The 22528-nt window shown below is 39.7% G+C and overlaps 1 protein-coding gene across 3 annotated transcripts in view; it reads left to right on the forward strand.

Moving 5' to 3' along the window:
• RELN (reelin) overlaps positions 1-16775 on the forward strand; it is a 279714-nt gene extending 262939 nt beyond the window's left edge. The window contains exons 57-65 of one of the 3 annotated variants that reach the window (XM_027639775.1): positions 440-615; positions 2200-2273; positions 3062-3223; positions 3560-3717; positions 4551-4770; positions 5762-5959; positions 6361-6459; positions 11479-11484; positions 15640-16775. In XM_027639775.1, coding sequence (XP_027495576.1) covers positions 440-615; positions 2200-2273; positions 3062-3223; positions 3560-3717; positions 4551-4770; positions 5762-5959; positions 6361-6459; positions 11479-11484; positions 15640-15736 — 1190 coding nt within the window. In that variant the 3' untranslated portion in view covers positions 15737-16775. Of the gene's footprint in view, positions 1-439; positions 616-2199; positions 2274-3061; positions 3224-3559; positions 3718-4550; positions 4771-5761; positions 5960-6360; positions 6460-11348; positions 11485-15639 lie in introns of those variants that run through there. The other 2 variants (XM_027639774.1, XM_027639776.1) reach the window with 2 other exon arrangements.
• The last annotated feature ends 5753 nt before the right edge of the window (positions 16776-22528 follow it).

Consider the following 22528-nt stretch of genomic DNA (forward strand, 5'->3'; position numbering starts at 1 on the left):
AAAATTTTTTATTTTTTGTAGGCTGATGCTGTTTATATGTTATTCTTCACGCTACTCGTAGGAGTGTGTAAATATATATACATATATATATACACACACATATGTATATTCAGATATGTATTTATGCACATATATATATACATGCCTATAAGAAAGACAAAAATTTTTATTTCAGTCCAATTCATTTCATTTCAATTCCTGCTACTAAATTTTTATTTCATCATAATTTTAAAAGTACTATTATTTAAACATTTTAATTAGCTCTCTGGAGCTGATGTCCCTATTACGTCTGTTAGTAGCTTAATGTGTGTCATTACAGATAACATAAATGTAGTGTCTATGTTACTAAAATACTGTATCTAGTGATTCTGTGGATTCATTACTAAGCCTTGATGTTTACCAAGCTAATGCAGTAATTATATTTAACTCATCTTAATAGAAGGCACCTCTCATGAAGAAAACTGGAGCTTTTACCCTAATGCAGTCAGGACTGCAGGGTTCTGTGGAAATCCATCATTCCATCTCTACTGGCCAAACAAGAAAAAGGACAAAACACACAACATCCTGTCCTCCAGGGAGCTCATTATACAGCCAGGATACATGATGCAGTTTAAAGTAAGAAATGTTCTCTCTCTCCAAAGTAAAGTACAGAATGAAAAGTCATCTACAGTGTCTCCAGAAATTATTCCCCTTCCAACTAGAATGCTCAATTGAATGAATAATTAATAGTGACTTTTTACTAGAAATTAAAGGAAAATCTGAAGTATAAGTAATGAGAACCAGAAAGGTTGCCTGAATGTAAAATGTCAAATTATTCTGACTGACTGTATGCTTTGGGGGTTAGTCACAGGGATTGGAAGTCTAATCCCTTTTATCTGAAATTACTGGATCATCAGATATAGTAGCAATTATTTTCTAAGGTGAGAATAGATAGGATGCAGAATATGCCATTTTCCCCTAATCTGTGAATAAACAGAAAAGGCAAAGGAGTGTCATATGGAAAATGCGGGCGTGTTCAAGTAGAAGTACCCCTTCTATTTGCTTGTGTCATGGCAAATGACCCAAACAATCAGAGAAACGTTTCTGAGTATTTTACTTTGATTTAAGGTGGGATTCTGCACTTGTTACCAAAGACAACAAGTAGTTGTTTTATAATAGCTTTCCATTCTCCAAGTATCTTGCCTTAAATAAGCCAGGAACTAATATGAAAGTAGGGTTATTAAAATAGTCATCCATTTTCTTGTTATGTTTTTTTCCTTGTTCTTCTGTTTGACAAGATAGTTCTAGAATTTTCCATCTTCCACTGATCAATATTTTCACCTTTTCTCAACATTTGTTGCCTATTTTATATTTACTATCTAATATAAAACCTAAGGCACAGCTTTCCCCCCTCACACAGCATGCCACCTTCAAAGAAATTTTATAAAAGAGGACTCTCACATGCTTTTTACTACTGAGTGCCAAGACTCTGCCTCAGGCCACTTATTTTACCCAGCTTATGATATTTTTTCTCTATTTTAAGGCCAAAATTATGATAACCCATTTAGTAGTTTGTATTACTAAGGTCTTATTGCTGAGTTTTTCTCTTCTGCTTCTCTCCCCCTTTTTCTGCACCAGTCACAGTAAAGATTGTATTTCTAAACTAAGAATTCAGCTCTAGCATGGCTTCTGTTTGGTTTTGAAATTTAGCTTTTTGTTATCTATTCAGTACTATACATTGGGTACTGTAATCTTTCCACTTTAATATGATACAAATATATCTATTGTTTTAAATATTCAGAATAACTCTGTTCTTAAATTGGATTGACTTGAAGTTTATGCCTACATGTTTATCGTTATGAATTTTAAATTTCAGAGGTGTTTCACTTTTGGAAATGCCAAGGAGCTACCATATCTTTTTGTTTCAGTAACAATTTGTTTGTTTAGATATTTAATTTGGATTATAGGAATGTAATGTTAGGATTCTGTTTGGAGATAACAGTAGCAATTAAGTAAAATTCATTAAGTAAAAGCAGTATCTGAAGTACTGTGTCTTTTGTTTTCTATCCACTTTTGATTTTTTTTTGTCCAAGATCTGTTAGCAATCTCTTTTATAGACCCCATAAAGAAAAAGAAAAAAAAGGAGAATATAACTTGATTTTATATCACTTCAAATGTCTGCCTGACTTGTTATAGCAGTCAATTTTATTTGTGCTATAGATCGTGGTTGGCTGTGAAGCAAATTCTTGTGGGGACCTCCACTCAGTGATGCTGGAGTATACAAAGGATGCCAGGTAAATGACAGCAGAGTACACAGATCTAAAAAAAAAAATAGAATGATATTAAAAACCTAGAGAGCTTTTGTTTATTAAAGCAATTACTTTGCTATTCATGTTGTAACAGGATCTGAATAAAGCCTGTGTGCAAACACTGGGCTTTGTGTACAGAACTCCCATAAATTCTCTTATAATTTATCCCAGATATTGACAGATTCATGGCATTGAACTTGCAGTTACAGTCATGAGGATGCTCCTGTTAAAAATATACTCTCAGGAAACCACATTCACAAGAAACTTCTTTTAGTATGATACAGGACCAAGCTGTAATGAAGTGAGAGTTACTTAACTCCAAATGGGTCTTTAACTAGCAAACAATTAACAACACTGTCTCCTGTGCTGTAGTATAGCAGCACATTATAATTTGTAAAAACAAAGCTATATTCTGCACTTAAATGACTGTGAATGAAAATATAGCAAATTCTGTGGGGGCTCTTCTGAACATTGTAAGAGTTAAGGAGCAGACTCCCAAACAGATACTTCTGTCATGCAGCCCAGAGGAGCTGTATGTACCAAACTGTGCTGTGAGTTCCACCACTCAAACCTGGTGCTGGTTGCACCAGTGCTTCAGCCTCTCACCTCTCATTAATTTGTGGCCCCAGAGCATGGAAACTATTGCTGACAATCTCTTGTATTTGTTTAGTAAGACAGGCAGTGCCATGACCCTTTGAAATTACCTGTTTTCCTTTCATTATTTATTCAGTTGTTATAAAACTTCTTTCTTTTTTTTTTTTTGCTTCCTGCAGGACAGACTCATGGCAACTCGTCCAGACACACTGTCTTCCTTCCTCATCTAATAGCATTGGCTGCTCCCCATTTCAGTTCCATGAAGCTACCATCTATAACTCTGTCAACAGCTCCATGTGGAGAAGAATAACTATCCAGCTGCCTGACCATGTCTCATCCAGGTAGGTTACTGAAAGGTCAGCTCACTGTGGACCTATAAAATGTCAGCTGTCTTGCTGGCACCATTTGCTTGGAACAACTGGTGAATTAAAAATTATTCTTTATTGCTGGATTTAGATCTGATACATAATTAATGTTTTTCAGGAAGCTTTTGCTCGACAGGTGTTGCTACTGCCAGTGATATAGTGGCCACCTATTCAGGGTGTGTCTTTCCAGTTATTGAAGCCACAGCCCCTTCATATGACATTTTCCATTAGATTTGTTGCTAGTACATCACTGTACAGATGTGTTTGATTGCCAGATATAGTAACACAGTGTTTGGGTTTTGATGTTCGCAGTGCGACTCAGTTCAGGTGGATTCAGAAGGGAGAAGAACTAGAGAAACAAAGCTGGGCAATTGATCACGTGTACATCGGGGAAGCGTGCCCTAAGCTCTGCAGTGGCCACGGATATTGCACCACTGGAGCCATTTGCATTTGTGATGAAGGATATCAAGGTTTAATTTCTTCGGTTTCTCTCTTGTACATCTACTGCAGTCTAATCTAGCTCAAAATTAAACAAAAAGACAAAGTCATATATCATGTCTAAATTCGTCACTGGAATGTTTAAGTAACAAATTCTAAATTAATAATTTGTCAGAGCTGCAAATAACAGCTTTTCCCTCCCCTTACTCTTTCTGGATTGAGTCAGTAATCTCTCTTGTCTGGCACTGTATGTAAAGTCCATCCAGCCTTCACTGAAGGCAGAACATGGCTACTTGCTTACCCAGCCCTGTACTCCTTCCAAACTTGCATCCCAGAGGATGTGCAAATGGGATCTAGATGTTGGTGACTGGCATCTGTAAGGGGCTCTGTTCCCTGCCCCATCAGGACAGAGTGTTCTCCACTAATCCCTCAATGCAGCTAAGCATATGCCTAATGGTACCTGAGTGCCCTTGGTAAACTATAAGTGCTTTGTGGGAGTGGAGCCAGTATTTAATGTCTTGCAGGAGAGTCTCATAGCTTTATAAGATCAGATCCTTTCCATGTTTTAGATGTATTTGCTTTCAACCAGCAATTTGAGGTTTCTCTATTGGCATCAATGCAAAACAGGAGAACCATACTAAAGTTATACTGCTGTAAAAAATACAACTCACAGCCTCAATTTTCTAAAAATGAATGCTGTATATCAATGTGCACATTATTAATGGATCTGCTGAAATATATTCAGGCTGTACTCACACTGTATATTGAGCCACAACCTTGAATGGAATTACAATGAACTGTAGCTCAATTTTCTCAAGTCTTTTGGTTTTTTGTGTGTTTTACAACTTCACTCTGTCATTTGTAGGTGATGACTGCTCTGGTTTTAGCCATGATCTGCCCAGTTATATTAAAGATAATTTTGAATCTGAAAGAGTTACTGAAATAAACTGGGAAACCATTCAGGGGGGAGTGATAGGGAATGGATGTGGACAGCTGGCACCCTACGCCCATGGAGATTCGCTCTATTTTAATGGATGTCAAATACGACAAGCTGTGACTAAGCCTCTGGATCTCACCCGAGCAAGGTAACAGTTTGAGACTAAAAAGCCTTTTTAGCAGTTCATGAGAAAGAAGGCTCTTCATACATATGTGCAGCCACATGGGCCAGTACTGATGAGGATGGACTGACCTGGCTGTGCTGTGCAGTCAGATGTGGCTGGCAGAAAACATTAGGATTGGCAAAATGCTTCATTTTGAGAGTGAGAAGGAAGCAGTGAGAGATGAAAAGGTCAGATGTTTTCATCATGCCCAACAGAGCACTGTCTAGTAAGCCAGCACAGACAATGAAGCTGTTGGCAAAGACTGGACACCAGACTGCCTGGACCAGTGCCTGATCTGATAAGACAAATCCCATGTTTGTATGTACCTCCACGACAGTTGTGACTAAAGATGCTATTTAGTAATTACAGGCTCATTTTCCCATTTCAGTTGTCAAATGGAATTATATTCACCTGGCAATGAACAGGATTATCTTTTTCATCTATTGAGCCTCTTTGGTCATGGAAAAACAAATGTAACCAGCCTGTGCTGGCTCTTAACAGAGTGACAGCTTTCAGGACTGGTTTATATTTAGTTGTCTAAAGCAAGATTAGAAACAGGATGAACTGGCAAATGGGCCAGATGTAAATCAGATTCTTCTGTTCTTAAACACCCAGGTAGAATATGATATATCTTTTAAGCACTTTATTGTATTCAACCTTTATTTTTCCTTTTTAAACTTTTCATACATTCATTTGCATGTGTACAATTTTATCTGTCTCAGTTTTGTGAAGATACATTGCAAAATCAGATCAGCTGCATCCAACTGTATGGCAACATGTTATACATAGTAAACTATTATTTTGAAAGGGGAGTTGTGCTTTAAAGATGTGAGAACAGTTTATTTTGCATGCTAAAGTAATGATTCTTGAGAATGTTCTGTTTTAGTAAGGAAACTGCAATAAACCTGGAAATGCCATTATTCTTGTTTGAATACATTTGCCTATTAAAAATACCTTTTCTCTCTGTGTTTTACAGCAAAATCATGTTTGTTTTGCAAATTGGAAGTATTTCACAAACAGACAGTTGCAATACCAATCTGAGTGATCCTAACACTGTAGACAAGGCAGTGCTCCTCCAATACAGTGTAAATAATGGAATTACATGGCAAGTAATTGCACAGCATCAGCCAAAGGACTTTATACAAGCCCAAAGAGTGTCTTATAATGTTCCCCTGTGAGTACCTAGTCACATTTCATTACCTCTAAGTGCACAAGATACTTTTCTGCTAAGAAATAATCTATCTTTGCATCACTGTGCAAGAATAAAGGTTGATGAGAGGATAAACAAAGAAAACTTAAGGGGAAGGCTGATTAAGAAATTCCAGCCTAGTATTTATCAACATACTTGAAAGAAAAACAGAAATGATACTTGTTTTGGAAATATGAAGGGGGAAAATCCTCCTTATCTGTGTGAATTTTTAACCATTAAATGCTTTGCATGTACAGTGTGTTGATATTCAGTGATGTAGAAACAATGATTTGACTTTGCTCTCAATTCCTTTCGAGGGGTGGATAGGGATATGCAAAACACCGAAAGCCTGGAGCCCTCACAAGCTCTTGCATTTGTGTTGACAGGGAGGCACGAATGAAAGGAGTCCTACTGCGCTGGTGGCAGCCCCGTCACAACGGGACAGGTCATGATCAGTGGGCTTTGGACCACGTAGAAGTCGTCCTGTGAGTATCAGCATCACCTCATCCCACCCCATCTCAGAAAGCACTGAAATTTCTCCAGCATGGCACGAGTGTTAAGCTCAGTAAGAACCACTGTGGCCCAGGGAATCCTTTCTCAAAGGGAAACCTTTAAAAACCTGTCTTTCCCAATGCTCTGCCCTGACTTCAACAGTCAGCAGTTAAGACGGCCATAAAATAAGTGGCACAGCAGAGGTATGTGTTGTGCATCATGGAAAAATGCAGGAGGGAAAGTGGGGCTTTGTCACCACCAGGTATTGGTGTGGTCCTGTAATGCAGTACTAACTGCATTTAAAGCAGTTAAAAGTGCATTTAAGCAGTTAAAAATTATTGTGCTGGGACATGGAAAGGATATTCCTGTTTAACGCTGTGCTGCCACATAAGGCTGATTTATATCCTTTCAAAGATACAAAAGATTCTTCTGTATTGTTCTTTGCACAAAGTAATGTTGTTGTGCCTCTTAAAAATTTGTGTTAGCAACTAATGCCTTATTCATTTCCTTTTTTTAGTAAGAAGGATACTGTTCAGAAACAGGGTTCACTATATCAGGTTCCTATGGTCCGAGCTCTATATTCATCCCCTTGTCAAGATTTTACCAAGTCTGCACCCTCCTGATTCTCCCATTCTTGAGATGGGTTTCGCTGGCAGCTAACCCGTTTTTCCTGTGTTGCATCACGAAGAGATGACCTGCTTTTTCTCTAACAGTTTAGTTCCAGTAGAAGTGAGATGCTAGTGGCTTCCCGGGCAGGAACTCATCGCTGGCAGTGGTTGGCAGAGAGAGGCGTGCCTGCTCCATAGCTAGGTTCAAACATTCTTTTTATTGAACAATTTAAAAACCAGCAATGAAGAAATTAGTCTTAGATAACCTCCAGACAGTGTAATTATAACCATGAGGTTTCTGAATTAGCAGAGACACTGCAAGTAATGTTTTGTAACAGTAGCAAAGTGAATTATCTGATTGCTAGTTAGCCCTGTTCTCCTTTCCACCAAGAAGCACCAGCTTGCATGGCACTCATATCAACCCCAAACCAAACTGGTCCCAACACTGAGTAATTGTACACGCTCTGCTGCTTTTACACACCTCGCTGGGCTCTGCTTCCATAATATTTAAGCTTAAAACTTGAAGGAAAAAAGGAGAGGGATGAGTATGGTCCTGCTTTAGTTGGCTGTGCAATGCTGCTTCAGGAAAGATATTGAAGAGTATGAACCTGCAGGAGATTCACAGTGTTAGAAAACCATGAAAAAGGGAACTAATCATTCTGAAATATTACCCTGTCTTTCTACCTTGCAATTTAAAACAAAACAAAACAAAACAAAACAAAGCAAAACCAACCAACCAACCAAACAAAAAGACAGAAAAAAATCATGTAAGAAAAAAATAGACCATAATGTTACCAATCAACCTGAGCATTGAATTAAGGAGTATAAGTAGGAACACAGCAGAGCTTTAAAAAGTGATTTTTAAGCTGAAATATGGAGAATGTCCTAGACAATGAGGTCTGCCAGGTTATAGACTAGACACACAAGTTGAGTGGTAACAACCAGTCACATGAGATATGTTATATTAGAATGGACAGCAACAGAAATGCCCAAATGCCATAGCAAGTAATCACACCTTGCCTAGAGAAGAAACCAGGTGGGCAGACAGCATCTACTCCCTTCTCTTATTTTGATGCTATTAAAGAGCTTTAAGGCCAAAATATCAGGCTAGAGACAGAGAGTTTCCACTCTGTTCAAGTGACACCTTGTACAATCCACAGAGGAAGGCAGACCCAACTGGACAGATTTCTCTTACCAGGTCCTGTAAAACACGGTGCCATGACAGCATATTTCCCAAAGGCCAGATGTGGAGTTCCAGTCCCTGCTCACTAAAACACGAGGCATGCTGCTCTCAGGCAGGGCAAAATTACATACCATGGTGCATCTGGTTCATATGCTGGCATGTGCTCAAACCTGACAGGTGCCTTTGACCCCTCTGTTTTGCTTAAGTTCTATCTGCACCTTCTAATTCATGAAAATATTCTGTAGGCCTCCTGAAATTCATTTGCAAGTAACCTGCCAAGGGTTCAATAAAGCCTTGGAAAGGCTTTCTGAAAGAAGGCACACTTCCTTGGCAATAGATACTCTCACCTGAGTTTTCCTTAGGTCTGCTGTTTCACTTGTCCACCTCACAGTAATCACTTTAACCCCAGCACTTCGGTTTCTTCACCTGTAAAATGACGAAGACACTCAGTCATCTCCATTGAGTGCTTCCCAGCATCAGAAGTGAGCCTGGGTCAGTATCTGTTGGCACTTACCCTAGATGATCCTGAACACACCAGGATTCACAGCATGAATACTAGGGATAGGACTTAGCCTTAATTCTTAACATTCCTTCATTTTCCAATGAAGGGTACAGAAACTCTGCCTGCTCCCAGGGAGAACAAGCCCCCTTGCCCAGGCAGCTCTCCAGCGAGAGGTGAGGAGTCATTGCCCACTGAGTGCTCTGCTCTCCCACCAGGATTGCCAGGGGCAGTCTCTGGCAGGGCTGCAGAGAGGCACGGCCTGAACTAAAACCATTCACCAGGGTGCTGTAATTACCTCTTCCCGTTAATTCTATAGGGAGAGTCAGTAGGCTTCTGCCTGGCTTATTCACCCCAAAGCTGGGATACTTTAGGAAACATCTGTGCCTCCTAAATTGGAAGTAATTCCCATTGGAACTCTGACCTTGTCTCAGAAAGCCATGAACATCCCTGGATACAGAACCCGTTGATGGTCCATGTGCAACACAGTCTGTGTTCGGTCCTCTTACAACCCTGCACTCCATCACCCACCTGAAGGAGACTCCATACACCTCTCCATGCACATCAAAATTATCCTCACTGGTCTTGGTTTAAGTACTAGATTTTCATGTTTGTGATCTGTGTGCCCATATTGATGCAGCAGGCAAGCCTCCAGCCTGTGAGGTGTTACAGCAAGCAGACAAACTATCCTAGGAGGTGTGGTTTGGGACATAGAAAAATTCCTGGCTTTCTGCCCATCTCATCTTGTGTTTTCTCCACTCCTCTGTGGGCTAAGAGGTCTGATTTTCCCAAATGCCCTAGGTGTTGTGGCTTGGCTACCTACACCCCCAGGTGCACAATTAAGTGCTGTAACAGCTTTTCCTCAGCCCACAAGTGAGTGATACTCTCCTTGAGCAGACTAAGGGCTGGAGTAAGAGGAAAAGCACCTGCCAGCAGGGAGATCTGGTCTGTAGGGATGTAGTGAAACCAAGGATTTTCTTGATTTTATTTCTCATCCAAAGTGGGGGATGTCCCTCCTCACAGTGCTCTGCCCAGGGACAAATGTGTGAATACCTGCTTTCATGGCCAAACTCTTCTCAGCAATCCAAAGATTTGAAATCAATTCTGTCACAGGCCCAGCTGTCAAGCTGTAGTGCATATATAGCTTACAGCTGATGTACAGCCAGGATCATGACACTTTGTTCAGTTCAATTGTTTTCTGAGTCAAGGGCCACCATCCTCTCACCAGCAAACATTTTCAAGATACCATCTCTTTATTTCCTTTTTGCTCCCAAGGTAGCTTGATGGGGGAGAAAAAATTAACCTGCAGATTATACACACATGCAAAATACCTGGCAGCGATAAGAAAGGCCAAAGATGGATACTTTTGTATCTTACTTAAAATCATTCCACTTCTGAGCGAACTATTCGAATCACTCATTGAAAAGCAGTATCATTAAGACTGTGATGCAGCTGCAAATGGTGCTCAAATTGAGCACCTCTTTCAAACAAGTGAAACCCAATACCTGTGTTATACATTAAATTGATCTTGCCAGCTTAACCACTGTTGATGTCTGTCCTGTAGTGGAGAGAGGATATAAGTTGTCAAATTATCCAGGCTCTTTTAAAGCTAGTGCTGATTATTCCTCATTAGTGCAGCACTTTTCCCCTCCATTTGTAAAGAAAGCTTTGGGCACAACTCTCACCATGTTCCATGTGGCTCTTCTTAGGATAAAAATTTATTTTATCCCAGGCTTAACAAAGAGTGTTTTTCTGTGCCCCTGTACTTCGACCCTAAGAAGAGCCCACATCCAGCTCTGCATTTCTTTTGCACATTGTTTTTCTCTGGAAGCACAGCTCTCAGCCTGTCCACTGCACAAACACCTCACACTTCTTTGCATGTACATTACAGAACTGCCATTTTTTTATGTATAGGGCAGGCCCTTATAGACATGTCATGAACTTAATTCTGGTCAAAGGTATTGAGAAATAAAGGATAATGATACGCTGAACACTAAGGGTCTGATGTTGCTTTCTTTGCACCTCAAAACTTGTTATGTGATGCAAAGGAATTTAAGATGTGCAAGGAATGCAAGAAATATTGTCCCCACTTACTATTTTATGGTTAACTGTTAGATAACAGAATGAATCTCTCCATAGCCATCACTCCATGCTCTTCATTGTCAAGATATTCTCATGTTTTTGGCACAAATGATTTAGTGAGAACTTATGTTGCATTTGGTACAAGAATGTTTATCCTTATTTTGCAACATTAAAATACAAATTATATATTCTACGTCTAACAACAACTGCTCATGTGGAAAAGCATTTTCATCTGCTTAATTTTTTTTTAGTAGAAAGCAATTTGAAAGATTTGAAAAATGCATTTAAATTAAAGTATCGGCATATTTATAAAAAAGAACATAAATAGTTCAAACATTAGATAGCTATCTGAATATTCACAACATTTATGCCAAATTTAATATGACGTGGTTTGTGCTTCTATGACATTTCTATTATGTTTCTAAAAAGTGCATGCTGAATTTTATATAAAAATATAAACACTGATTTGAAATATCAGGAAATAATTTGTTCAATTTTTATTTTCAAAAGAGACGAAAAGTCCTATATTGCCTCTAAACCTCATCAGGGTTTTATGACTAATCACAGTGCTGCATGCATTGAAAGGCATTTTCTAACTTGTGTTGTATTTCATTGTTTGCTGTCATTGGTTTTACACTAGAATAAGGTAAGTACTTTCCCTGAACCACTATCAAATGTATGTTTCTGTTACAGTTACAGTTATAGCTCTTTCACAAAGTTTTTTCAATGATGAGTTGGTGAAAAATCATTTGTACTCTCTGAGATGTGCCACGTAGCTCTTGAGGGCCCTGATCCTGCAGCACTTCCTCAGTGAGCATTGGGGAAAGTCAAACTTAGCAGGAACTGTTAGAGCAGTTCATGCCCTACCTCAGTGGTAATTTCACCAAGGCTGTGGTGGGAAGGACTTCTCCTTCCTCTGCTTCTGACAGGGTACAATGAGACTTGCCAATGGAGGGGACCCAGAGTGTTGCTTGGGTGACCAAGGGGCAAATCACACTTTTTCCTGTAATTAATGACCGCAGAGGTGAAGCCAAGCCAGACAGGGTATGTCAGTCTTAGCCATGCATGCTCCTTAAACACAGAGCCAGTGTCTCCCAGGTAATTTTTCTGTTTCATGTAACTCAGCTGCTTTGTGCTGGTGCAGGTAATAGATACCACTAACCAGCATAGTTACCGAGCTCTGGGTTCAAATGTTAACCTCACCAAAGCCAAAGATGGCTGACTGATTGAGCCATCAGGACTTCAGTCAGAGCACATCACTTTTCTCCTTTTAGTACCCTCCTAACAAAGCATTTCTAATTCAGTCTCAAAATTTACTCCAGGCCTAGTCCTGAGGGGCATGCTTTTGTTGTGTTCTGAAGTTTTGTTCCTGTTTTGTTTTATTATTCAAATATTTTTGTTTCCATTTCGTTCCTGTTGCACCCTGTCAATTAAAAACACAGAGATAATGAATGACATTAGTATATACCAGGTTATGTACCACATATTTTGCATTCCATTTGGCTATGTTCCATTTTCATAAACTTGAAATTGCAAATTTGTAGTTCAAACTGTGCTTTAGGAAACAAGCAATAAACAGAATGCTCTATTAAAAACTAAAGATCCAGAGAGACTCCTTCTCATAAATTGCTTTATTGTTGGTATGTACTGAATATGCCCTAGACAGTTCTGGTTTTGTTCTTCTGTATTGGCTGCATATTGCTTTCATACAACTAGCACAACTCCAGTGACTTCACTGGAAAGATATTTAGGGTTTCCTACATAAATTATCTTCCATTTATATTTTAATAGTGCACTTAAAACTGTCAAACAGATTATACAGTAGTTGCTCCTATTAATTTCTTTTTTGCTGTGTGTTCCATCAGCAATATACAGATAGCTTTGGATCTGAACTTTTCGGATTGACTAATGATTCAGTGAATGCACAGAAAAGGCAGAAGGCTCAGCAGATGCTGACCAGTCTATTACACACTCGCAAAGCAGCCTTCAAGTTGCCACTGATATCTGAACAAAAGTTCCCTCCAGAGCCTCCATTATGGAAGGGGGGATATATTCCTAATGTAACTTGATGCTGCCCAGCACATTTTGGGTGCTCCAAACAGGAAAACAACAGCAAAAGTATGGTAAAACTTTTTATCAGTCTGTGATAATACAAATTAAATTTAGTACTAATAGTATTGAAAGCATTTTTACATTCACCAAAGGCAAGAAACGCGTAAGTACTTCTACAGACTATATTGTATAGCTCTTCTCGTGATTTTATAAAGCACTTGGTCTCTCTTACATAGTGCTTGTCTCCTACCAATCTATAAAATTAATTCAGAAAAATAAAAAACATAGACCTACTCTGATTTTGTGGTGCAATAGGATACTATACTTTAATGCAGAGGGTGTACATATTTACCCATGGCAAGAGTGAAAATCATGCTATTTCTATAGCAGGCATGAAATTTTTCTGTGGCATCCAACTAGTAGTTGGAAAGTCTGCCTCAGACATCAGTGAGGATAAGTATGAATTATGTCACTGCAAGTAAAAAAAAATTTAAGCATTTAGCTCCTGAGAATTTAGATTTCTCTTATTTTTCACACACTGCACTGCTGTGATAGTCAGTGTTAGACATAACTATATGCTTCTTTCTAATGTCTTGATCATCTTATAGCAGAACAAAATTATATACATAAAAAAATAAATAAATATCTTTTAAGTTATTAGGTAACCATTTGTTCCTTTTCTCAATTCTCTCTTTTTCTTTCCTTTTTTTTTTTTCCTCTGTTCATTGTTTTAAACATCCTCACCATAAGTTTAAGGCCAGATTCAAAAGGGTTAGTCATTTGAAGTGAAATAGAGGCCAGATGTACCTAGCATTGTCCAAAACCAGTCCTGAAAATCTCTGCTGAGCTGTTGCTGAACATGAGCAGACCAAAGGCAGGATAGAGATGGGGATATGTGAAGGCTCTTGGGCCAAGAACTGCAGCTCAGCAGATGCCCCAGCTGTGCAAGTCTTGCCCAAGCTGAGGCTCTCACAACCAAGCTCACTCCTAAATCTAATCAGGTCCAGAAATGGCAATTTTTTCAGCCAAACACTTTGACGGGCTCTGTTTGGTCCCATGTACTGAGATCAAAGCTGCTCAGAGTTGCGCTGTACTTTCTCCCAGGCCTATCTCCTGCATTTTGGCTGCAGAGAGGTGCTCCATCCTCACCCCATGGTTAGGATCTTTTCCTGAGAGCTTGGATGTGGCCTTGAAGGCCCTGTTTCTAAGGAACCACCCACTTCCCAGGCAGTGGGAATTAAAGAGAAGGCAAAATTAAGACCTTCTTCAAGCCTCATTACCAATGGCAGCCACTTTCGGGGGCAGGTTTGGGGTCGTGATTTCGCTCCTGCCTTCCTCAGTGAGTTGCTTGGCCTTGGAGTGAGGGTGGTGTTCCACTGAGATCACTAAAGGAACAGAATGAAGACTGATCTTCAATTCTGCTTTGCACTGGAGCTACCAAGTGACATTAAAGTATATAAATTCACCACTGACATCCTCTCAAAAAAAGTCTTAGAAATCAGCACAAACCTTTCCTTTTTACCTGAAGTTAGGTGAAAGTCAGGACAAGTCAACTTCAAATATTAACCCCTCTCTCAATTGCCAAATGCTCTAGAGCTCTGCCTTACTGTGAGAGTGCCAAAAGTTGTGCCAAGTGTAGATCTGTTTGCCTTCATTATCACCAGGAGCTGCGACAATTTCATTTTTGTATGTACGTTCCAGTGGCAAAAAATAATACAAAAATTAAAAATTGCAAAGCCTTGGAAGACTAATCAGAAAGTGACTTGGATTTGCTTAGGGGTTTATTTGGTTAAATCAATTGTGTTCAAGATCAGCTGCTGAAAAGTTGTAATTTTGTTAGACAGATTGTTTTATATTAAATAAGCATACTACAGCAAAAGCTATCTGGAGGATGGGCTTGTATTTTGCAAAACATACAATTACTCCTTTTTCCTAAGGGCCACATTCACTAAATTTATGCACTAGGGAGGAAAGAATGACTGATTACATTACGAATATTTACTTCTTACTCACAGACAAAACTCACAAGTGAAAACATGCCTTGCACCCACAAATGGGAGATTTGTTGACTGCAGGCTTTCACTTCACAGATCTACCCTCTCATGGTTCCTTCTTCCCTCAGTGGGAGAAGTAGAAATCTACATTAGCTGGGATGGGCCTTGTCCTCCAGGTAGGTCTTCCTTGAATTAGGCTGCAGACAGGTTGTCTCTGTTGCCTGGTCTCCTCCCAGACATGATGATGCTTAGTTCTCAGATCTTCCTTTAATTTTGGAAGAGGGTGCACAGGGGAGGAAATATGAATCTGCATAAAAGTGTTGTACTTCACTTCCGATATGGTAAAAGTAGAAGATAATGAGTGGAGTAAAGCTTTTCTTCTGTTCTCAAGATAAAGTAGTTAATCATTGAAGGCAGAAGGATGACTGGAGTACAAAACCACTGGAGATAAATTCTGTGAAGTCTGCACATAGCTTTAGTGAATCTGGCCCTAGGCAGCACAATTTTGCATCAGCTGAAAGCTCTTAACCTTTCTCTAAGATAATTGTAAATGAAAGCAAAGTGGGACAGATTCTCAATTGCCTGGTACCTTGCAATTATACAAAGGGTGTGCTTCATACCAGTTTGCACAGGCTTGAAAGGTCATGCAAGGACAAAGAAGAATCAGTCCCACTAGCTCACTGCTCCAAAAGAATTTAAAGTACGTATTTTAATGTGTGACGCTCTTCTCTTCCTCCACCCTTTGATTTCAACAGCACTCGTAAACAAAATTACATGATGAATTTTTCACGGCAACATGGGCTCAGGCATTTCTACAACAGAAGACGAAGGTCACTTAGACGATATCCATGAAGAAACGAGAAATTTATTTTTTTTCCTCCCAACATGTGATGTGTTGCTTTCCATTCTTTAAATCTAGCACTGCGTCTGGTATCAGGACTTTTCTGCAGCTGGCTTGATGAATAACTGAAAGCCTTTCTCAAGACAGAGTGTACACCACTTTTTCGCACTGTGAACTAATGAGAAGTGACTTATTTTCTCATAGGTAAATGTTTTAATGTTGATGTGTCTGTGAAAATTGTGATCTGTTGTAATATCAGTTACAGTGGCAGTATTGGAAGTAAGCAACTAATTCTGTTTAACAGGAAAAAAAGTTTAAGCACAAAGACTTTTCAGATTTTATGTTTATAAAAACCTACATACTAAGTACAGAATTTAACATCCTTTGTCACATAGGTATTTATGTGCACTGTATTTCAGCTCTGTGTCATTTTATATGATTAAGTTATCATTGTTTGTCCTCTTTGTATTCTCTTCTACAACATGACACATTGGCACTGTATTTACTTGTTTTGTTGTTGTAATATTTTTGCTGCTGATTTTTGGGCTATTTACCTTCTTAAAAAATGTATTTTAAAAAATCATCAAAGTACCTAATCCAGAAGATAATTGCAAGAGTAGTTGTAAAGGCGTTGATATCCTTTGGTCTTATTCTTTGATATGTCTGTTGGTTAGCATTGTTTTGTGGATAAAAAAAGAATGCTTGACATTAAACTTTTTTCTACTAAGGAGTTGTGGATTAAGCCCCAAACAGAATTTCCCAATTCCCTGTCTAAATGTAGTCAGTTCTCTGCAACTGATTTACTTACAGTAACTGCCATTTGGTGTCTGTAGTAATGAAGTGATTTGTAAACAGTGAACGTTTCATTGTGTTCTCTTTGGTGTTTGTTTCTATTGCGGGTCATGTTTGTATCTTCTGATAAAGTTGTATCTACACCAGCAACGTTATAATGCCCCTATAGCCCTGTCTATTATCATAAATAAAATGCTTCACTTTATGGTGAACCAACCTAAAGATCCATGCTTCAATAAAGACAATGTCAACAAAGAATTCTGATGTTAGATTTTTCAAGCCATGTGAGCTTTACATGAAATCATAAACCAAATTATTCCACTTCATAATTAGATTCTAAAGCAAACATAAATGACAATTTTTAATATTTAGTACAACACACTTAACAGCACTTTGCAAATAACACAAACCAAGAGATCTTCCCAGTCCCACCTTGGGACTGGTCCTGGTGCAAGGAACGAAACAGGACCACAGACTAATACACACTGCAACTTTATCTGCTCCAAAATGCAGTGTGTAAACCACTGTTTCCAAGCTCTGAGACTAGAGTACAGCACATAAGGAACCTGGCTCCAAACAGCCAAACCTGCCAATTCTTAGAATCATAAACTCGTTAAGGTTTGAAAAAGACCTTTAACACTGAACTGAACTGTTAACCCAGCACTGCCAAGACTACCACTAAACCATGTCCCTAAGCCCCACACCTACATGGCCTTTAAATACTTCCAGGGATGGTGATTCCACCACTTTACTGGACAGCCTGTGCCATGCTTGACAACCCTTTCAGTGAAGAAATTTTTCCTAATATCCAATCTAAACCTCACCTGTCACATTTTGAGGCCATTTCTTCTTGTTCTACAGTTCCCTACTTGGAAGAAGAGACAGATCTCACTACAATCTCTTTTCAGGTAGTTGTAGAGACCGATAAGGACCCCCATGAAACTCCTTTTCTTCAGGATAAACAATCCCAGTTCCCTGAGCTTGTCATTTCCTCATCATAGCTGCTATGCTTTTACATCATGTTTATCTGCTTCTGGCACCACACTGGTCTGAACAATAATGGTGTTTGTTACGTATTTATATTAAGCCACCTAGAACATGTACCAGAAAAAATGGAGGTCATTCAGTGACCAACCAGTCAACACCTTGGCTTGGTCAAAATTATGTGACAGACCTTTGGCTGACACCTGGAAACTTACTGTAACAGTCCAGCCTCCTGCAGCTGCAAACGCATTGTACTGGAGGACCATGTGTGTGCTTTCAATCCTTGAAAAGAGATAAAAGTGAAATAGCAGGAAGAAAAAACACATGAGGTTATTAAAGAATATAATAGCTTAATGTTTGAGCAAGTGGTTTTAAAATATTGTAATAAGAGTTTTGCCCATTGAACAAACAAAAATGCAAGATCGAAACACTCCTATTTTTTAAGATAATTTTATTTGTTCTAATATGTCAATAGAAGGGTGATAGTTCAATCTAAAATGCATGTGCAGCTAGTGTGTTGCCAGGGAATTAATTTATCTTAAAGACTTTAGATACAATGAGACACTTCACCTGACTTCTCTTGCCAGGCAAGAGACCAGCATAATCAGAAGCTGCTTTCACAGTTGTATTTATTTCCTTTGAATAATGTATGTAATCATGACTATAGTGGAATCCCACGAGGCATTTCACCCAAACTCACTACAAACTGTGCACCAGCTTTTCTCTTCCTCGCTGGTAGATTCACAAGTGATATTGTCATTTGCCCTTTCCAGATTCCAGGAAGTTCTTTCATACACTTTTTCCATTCCTACAACACCCCATGTAGCATACACATACAGTATTCTCAGTAAACGTGCTTTTTCTATTTTTCCTCACGTATGACTGAAAACAATGAGTCATCTGACATTAAATAGTTATTAAAATATCAAGGGTGACACAACACCAAATCAATGGCAATAAAACAGTGGCACTGCTATAAAATGTACTAATAAGCTTATCTACTGGTGTAAAACTTTGGCAGGCATATGGAAATTGACTTCTAGTACTTTTAGTGTGCCTTATAGTTTTCCTCATTTCTCCCAGCAGCTCACTAATCCATGTTCCAGTAAAATAAGGAGACCATAAGAGAAATTAAATAAAAATACATGAAAATGAAGCTCTGACCCACTGGAGTTCCTGGAATAACCAAAACCTGAAGTTCTCATAATTTTGCCTAAATATTTTTTCTCTTTAGCTTGCTTCAGCCAAAGATGATAACATTATCTTAATGGGAGGAGTACTTTTGAAGGACCAAATCAGGCTTTACATGAACTGGATGATTTAGAGAAATGGGTAGAAATTAAATAACACAGCAAATGCACTCAATGACAAGACATTGTCAAAGAGCAAGGTATCAGCACACAAACTGGGTAAATATCAGATTAGGCAACAAAACTACAGAAGGAGAATCAACAGCATAAAGCGGTTTTTAAAAATGCCATTTTGCATTGCATCAGTAGAAATGTTTATGGTAGAACACAGTAAATATAAATACGGCTGCCACTGCTGTAAAGTAGACAGTTGTCAGCTGTTGAGCTCTTTGTTTAAATACAGATGTAAACAAACTGGAGAGATTGCAGAGTACAGCAGCAGAAACAAGGCCCTTGAACCCATGAGCTTCCGAGTAGAGAGAGTTGTTTAGTCTAGAAAGGAAGAACATTTGGAAAGAGACAAAAGCCATAAACATGGATCTGTGTTTTATTTATTTGCTAACTCTTCAGTGTAAATGTTATTGGGTGAAAATGCTGCCACAGCAACACCTCATCATTTATCCAGTGGGCAATGGGGTTTGGTTATTATCCAAGCAGGAAGCCGGTGTGAGGCCCCAGATTAACCCTCCTCAGTTCAGCTCTGTGGTGCAGTTTAACTAAACATGATTCAAAACTGGAAGAATAGGAACAAGCCAGCTGTTGAGGGGAGCTGCCTTCATCCTGAGCTGGTGAGGGAGCCTCAGAACCAAATGAGGTCAGCAAAAGGTCTTGCCTATGTAAAGCATGTCCCTAAAGAGCTCTTCAAGGGCTGTTAGCAATCAGAAGCGGCTGAGGCCATGCCACCACTTGCAGTACACCTCTGCAGGAGCAAACAGAGCACCCACCACTTACAGGTGGTGGATCTGCTGCTGGAAGAAAAGACCATGAGGTATGAGGCTGCCAGCATACATACAGGTGACCTGTGGACAAACAGCCTAGTGTTCTCCTCTGTTACCGCTGTTTTCTGCCTGTTGCTTTTTCTTCCCCACGTTATTTTGGTTCAGCTCAAGGGACTGAGCTGGCAGTAAGCCTAAGGACTTAGACCTGTGTGTGTCTAATTCCACAGAGCCTCATGGGGAAAGTTTTAGCCGGCATGCAGCAAGGTGGGGCCCAGTAAAAATGCTATTCCAGGAATGGAGGAATACCTTACTGTAATGGAATATGCTGATAAATGCTGGGTTCATAGTTTGAATCTGTATTTCTTTTAAAAGAAAGCAAGTTTTGTAAGCTTTTTTTTTAAAAAAAGGAAGAGGATGTGATTGTGCTTTTGAGCTCTGCTGCTTGGGGGAGATCTATGGAAGTTAGTGGCAAAGAAGCTCTTTCAGAGGGCTTGGCTGTTTCCCTAATTGCCTCTGGGCCAAAGGCAGAACTCTGGGAGGTACTGGGTAGTCACAGGTGTCAGGGCTACTTCTGCACTAAGATGATATTGCTGATACCCTCAGGTCTCTCTTTCCCTGCACACTGACCATGCAGACACACTCCAGCCCTCTGCTGATTCCCTAGAGCTCCAAGTGGGCTAGAAACAGCAGGTGCAAAGCCATTCAGCTGGTTTACGCTCACAACACCCAGCTTAGCTGATTAAAAATCTCACCCTTCTCAAGGAATATCTTAAAATTGTTTGAGTTCAGACACTTTCAAGGAATTTTGCATGGCAAACAGGAAAGTGTACTAATGTTCGGGCCTCTGCTAGAATAATTGTGTTATTATGGACAATAACAAAGCTTGACATGACTAATGTGCCTGTATGGGATGTGGGTAGTAACTAATTAACAGCAGCACTTTGAGAACCAAGCCTACTGCCACTGAAATCAGTGGGAAAATCCCTGAAAATCTGAACATGTTTCACTTCATATGGAGATGTTCACTGCAACTTTACTAATTCAACTGGTTTGCCTGTCCTAGGACCCGTGTAAGACTCCATGGTCAAATATATACAGGGTTTTTTCTGCCTTAGAAAGTTGTCTCATTCTTAGAAGAACTATGAATGTAGTTAGGATACAATGGGGAGTGACCCAGTCGATGGAGACAACCTGACCCAGTTTACTAATTTGGGATGTTCCATATGGGATGTGTACACCAATGACACAATCAGGAACATCAGAAGCCTCTGCACTCCCCAGCCCCTCAGCCACCTCCCCTGCCCTCACTCGCTGTCAGTGGCTGTTGGGGGAAGGTGAGAACTAAACAGCCCAACACTGGAGCTCTAAGCAGCCCTGAGCACTGGATCTGACCTTTGGCAGCACCTCACAGCTTTCCTTACGCTGCTGGAGAGCAGTGGCTCCTGCTGTTCCATTCCCTGTGAGCCAGATGAGCCCTCAGAGCTCACACTGAGCCCTCTGTCATCACACAGCTCCAGTGGCGTGTGTGTACCTTTAACATTCCACAATTATCCACCACAGGAGTGTTTTTTTTGTCCACATCATTTATTCTGTATTAACTTTCCCTCCCTTTTCTTGTTTTGACCAAAAATCCTCTTTTCATCTTATTGCTACTGAGTTCAGCACCATATTAATCTCTGCCCTTCTCTCACAGTTGAAGAACCACATCTTTTACTATTTTAGACAATGCTGGAAAGAAGCAACAAAAAGAACTATGAACCTTCAAGTGCGTCATGCTAAAATGCACACAAGAAAATAAAACAAGCCTGTGTTTAAATGCAACCATTGACACAATTAGTGTAACATAATCCTCAGTGTGGATTACTGGAGCATTCGAAATGATTTATACCTGCACGGATTTTTCCAGCCGGAAATCTGCTATTCCCATGTTTGTTTCAGGCTTTCTCCTCTCCCTCCTTTTTGTGCAGGGTGTATAAACAGGTCTGTCGATGGTATGTTACTGCAATATATGTTTTACTGGCAATAAAGTATTTCAGAATTTCTGCACATCAGTGGTGAGGCCACACCTTCATAAGTTAATTACACCTGCATTCTAACACAAGCTACAGATGTCCAAGTTCAGAAAAAAATAGACTGTGGATAAATAACTATGAATTAAAAAAGATGTTTTTCCCAAAGGATCTCCACTTACCCAATTCTGTACAACAATAGCATCCAATATCATTCCATGTGACATCTGATGTATGCAGGATTTTGTAACATATCACTCTGAAATTGTCCATTAAAATGCCTTTCTGTTACAGTCTATTTTGGATAAACAACTCCCCTCTTTAAAATGCAACAAGCACCACAGTGCACCTCAGCACCACACCCACACAAAACCAAACAAGTCATGTCCTGCACATTGCTCACTGATAGCCAGAGCCCACCCCGTGCTCCCCAGGTGTACTTTTATACTAAAATCACAAACAAATTGTATTTATAGTATATATTTCATGCGTGTCTGCATCTATCTGAGGTTCAATAAAGCGAAGGGACAGGTCCTGCACTTGGGTTGCAGCAACCCCATACAGCACTACAGGCTGGGAGAGGAGTGGCTCAAGAGCTGTTTGCTGGAAAGGGACTTGGGGATGCTGGTTGACAGTGGCTGAACATGAGCCAGCAGTGTGTCCAGGTGACCAAGGAGGCCATTTGCACCTTGGCCTGTATCAATAATAGCGTGGCCAGCAGGAGCGGGGCAGTGATCATCAATCATCCCCCTGTACTCAGCACTGGTAAGGCTGCACGTTGAATGCTGTGTTTGGTTCAGGGCCCCTCATTTTAAAAAGGACATTGAGGTGCTGGAGCGTGTCCAGCAAAGGGCAACAAGGCTCATGAAAGGTTTAGAACATCTGTTATG

This window comes from Corapipo altera, unplaced genomic scaffold, assembly GCF_003945725.1.
Source record: "Corapipo altera isolate COAL_440 unplaced genomic scaffold, ASM394572v1 1b, whole genome shotgun sequence".
Lineage (NCBI taxonomy): Eukaryota > Metazoa > Chordata > Aves > Passeriformes > Pipridae > Corapipo > Corapipo altera.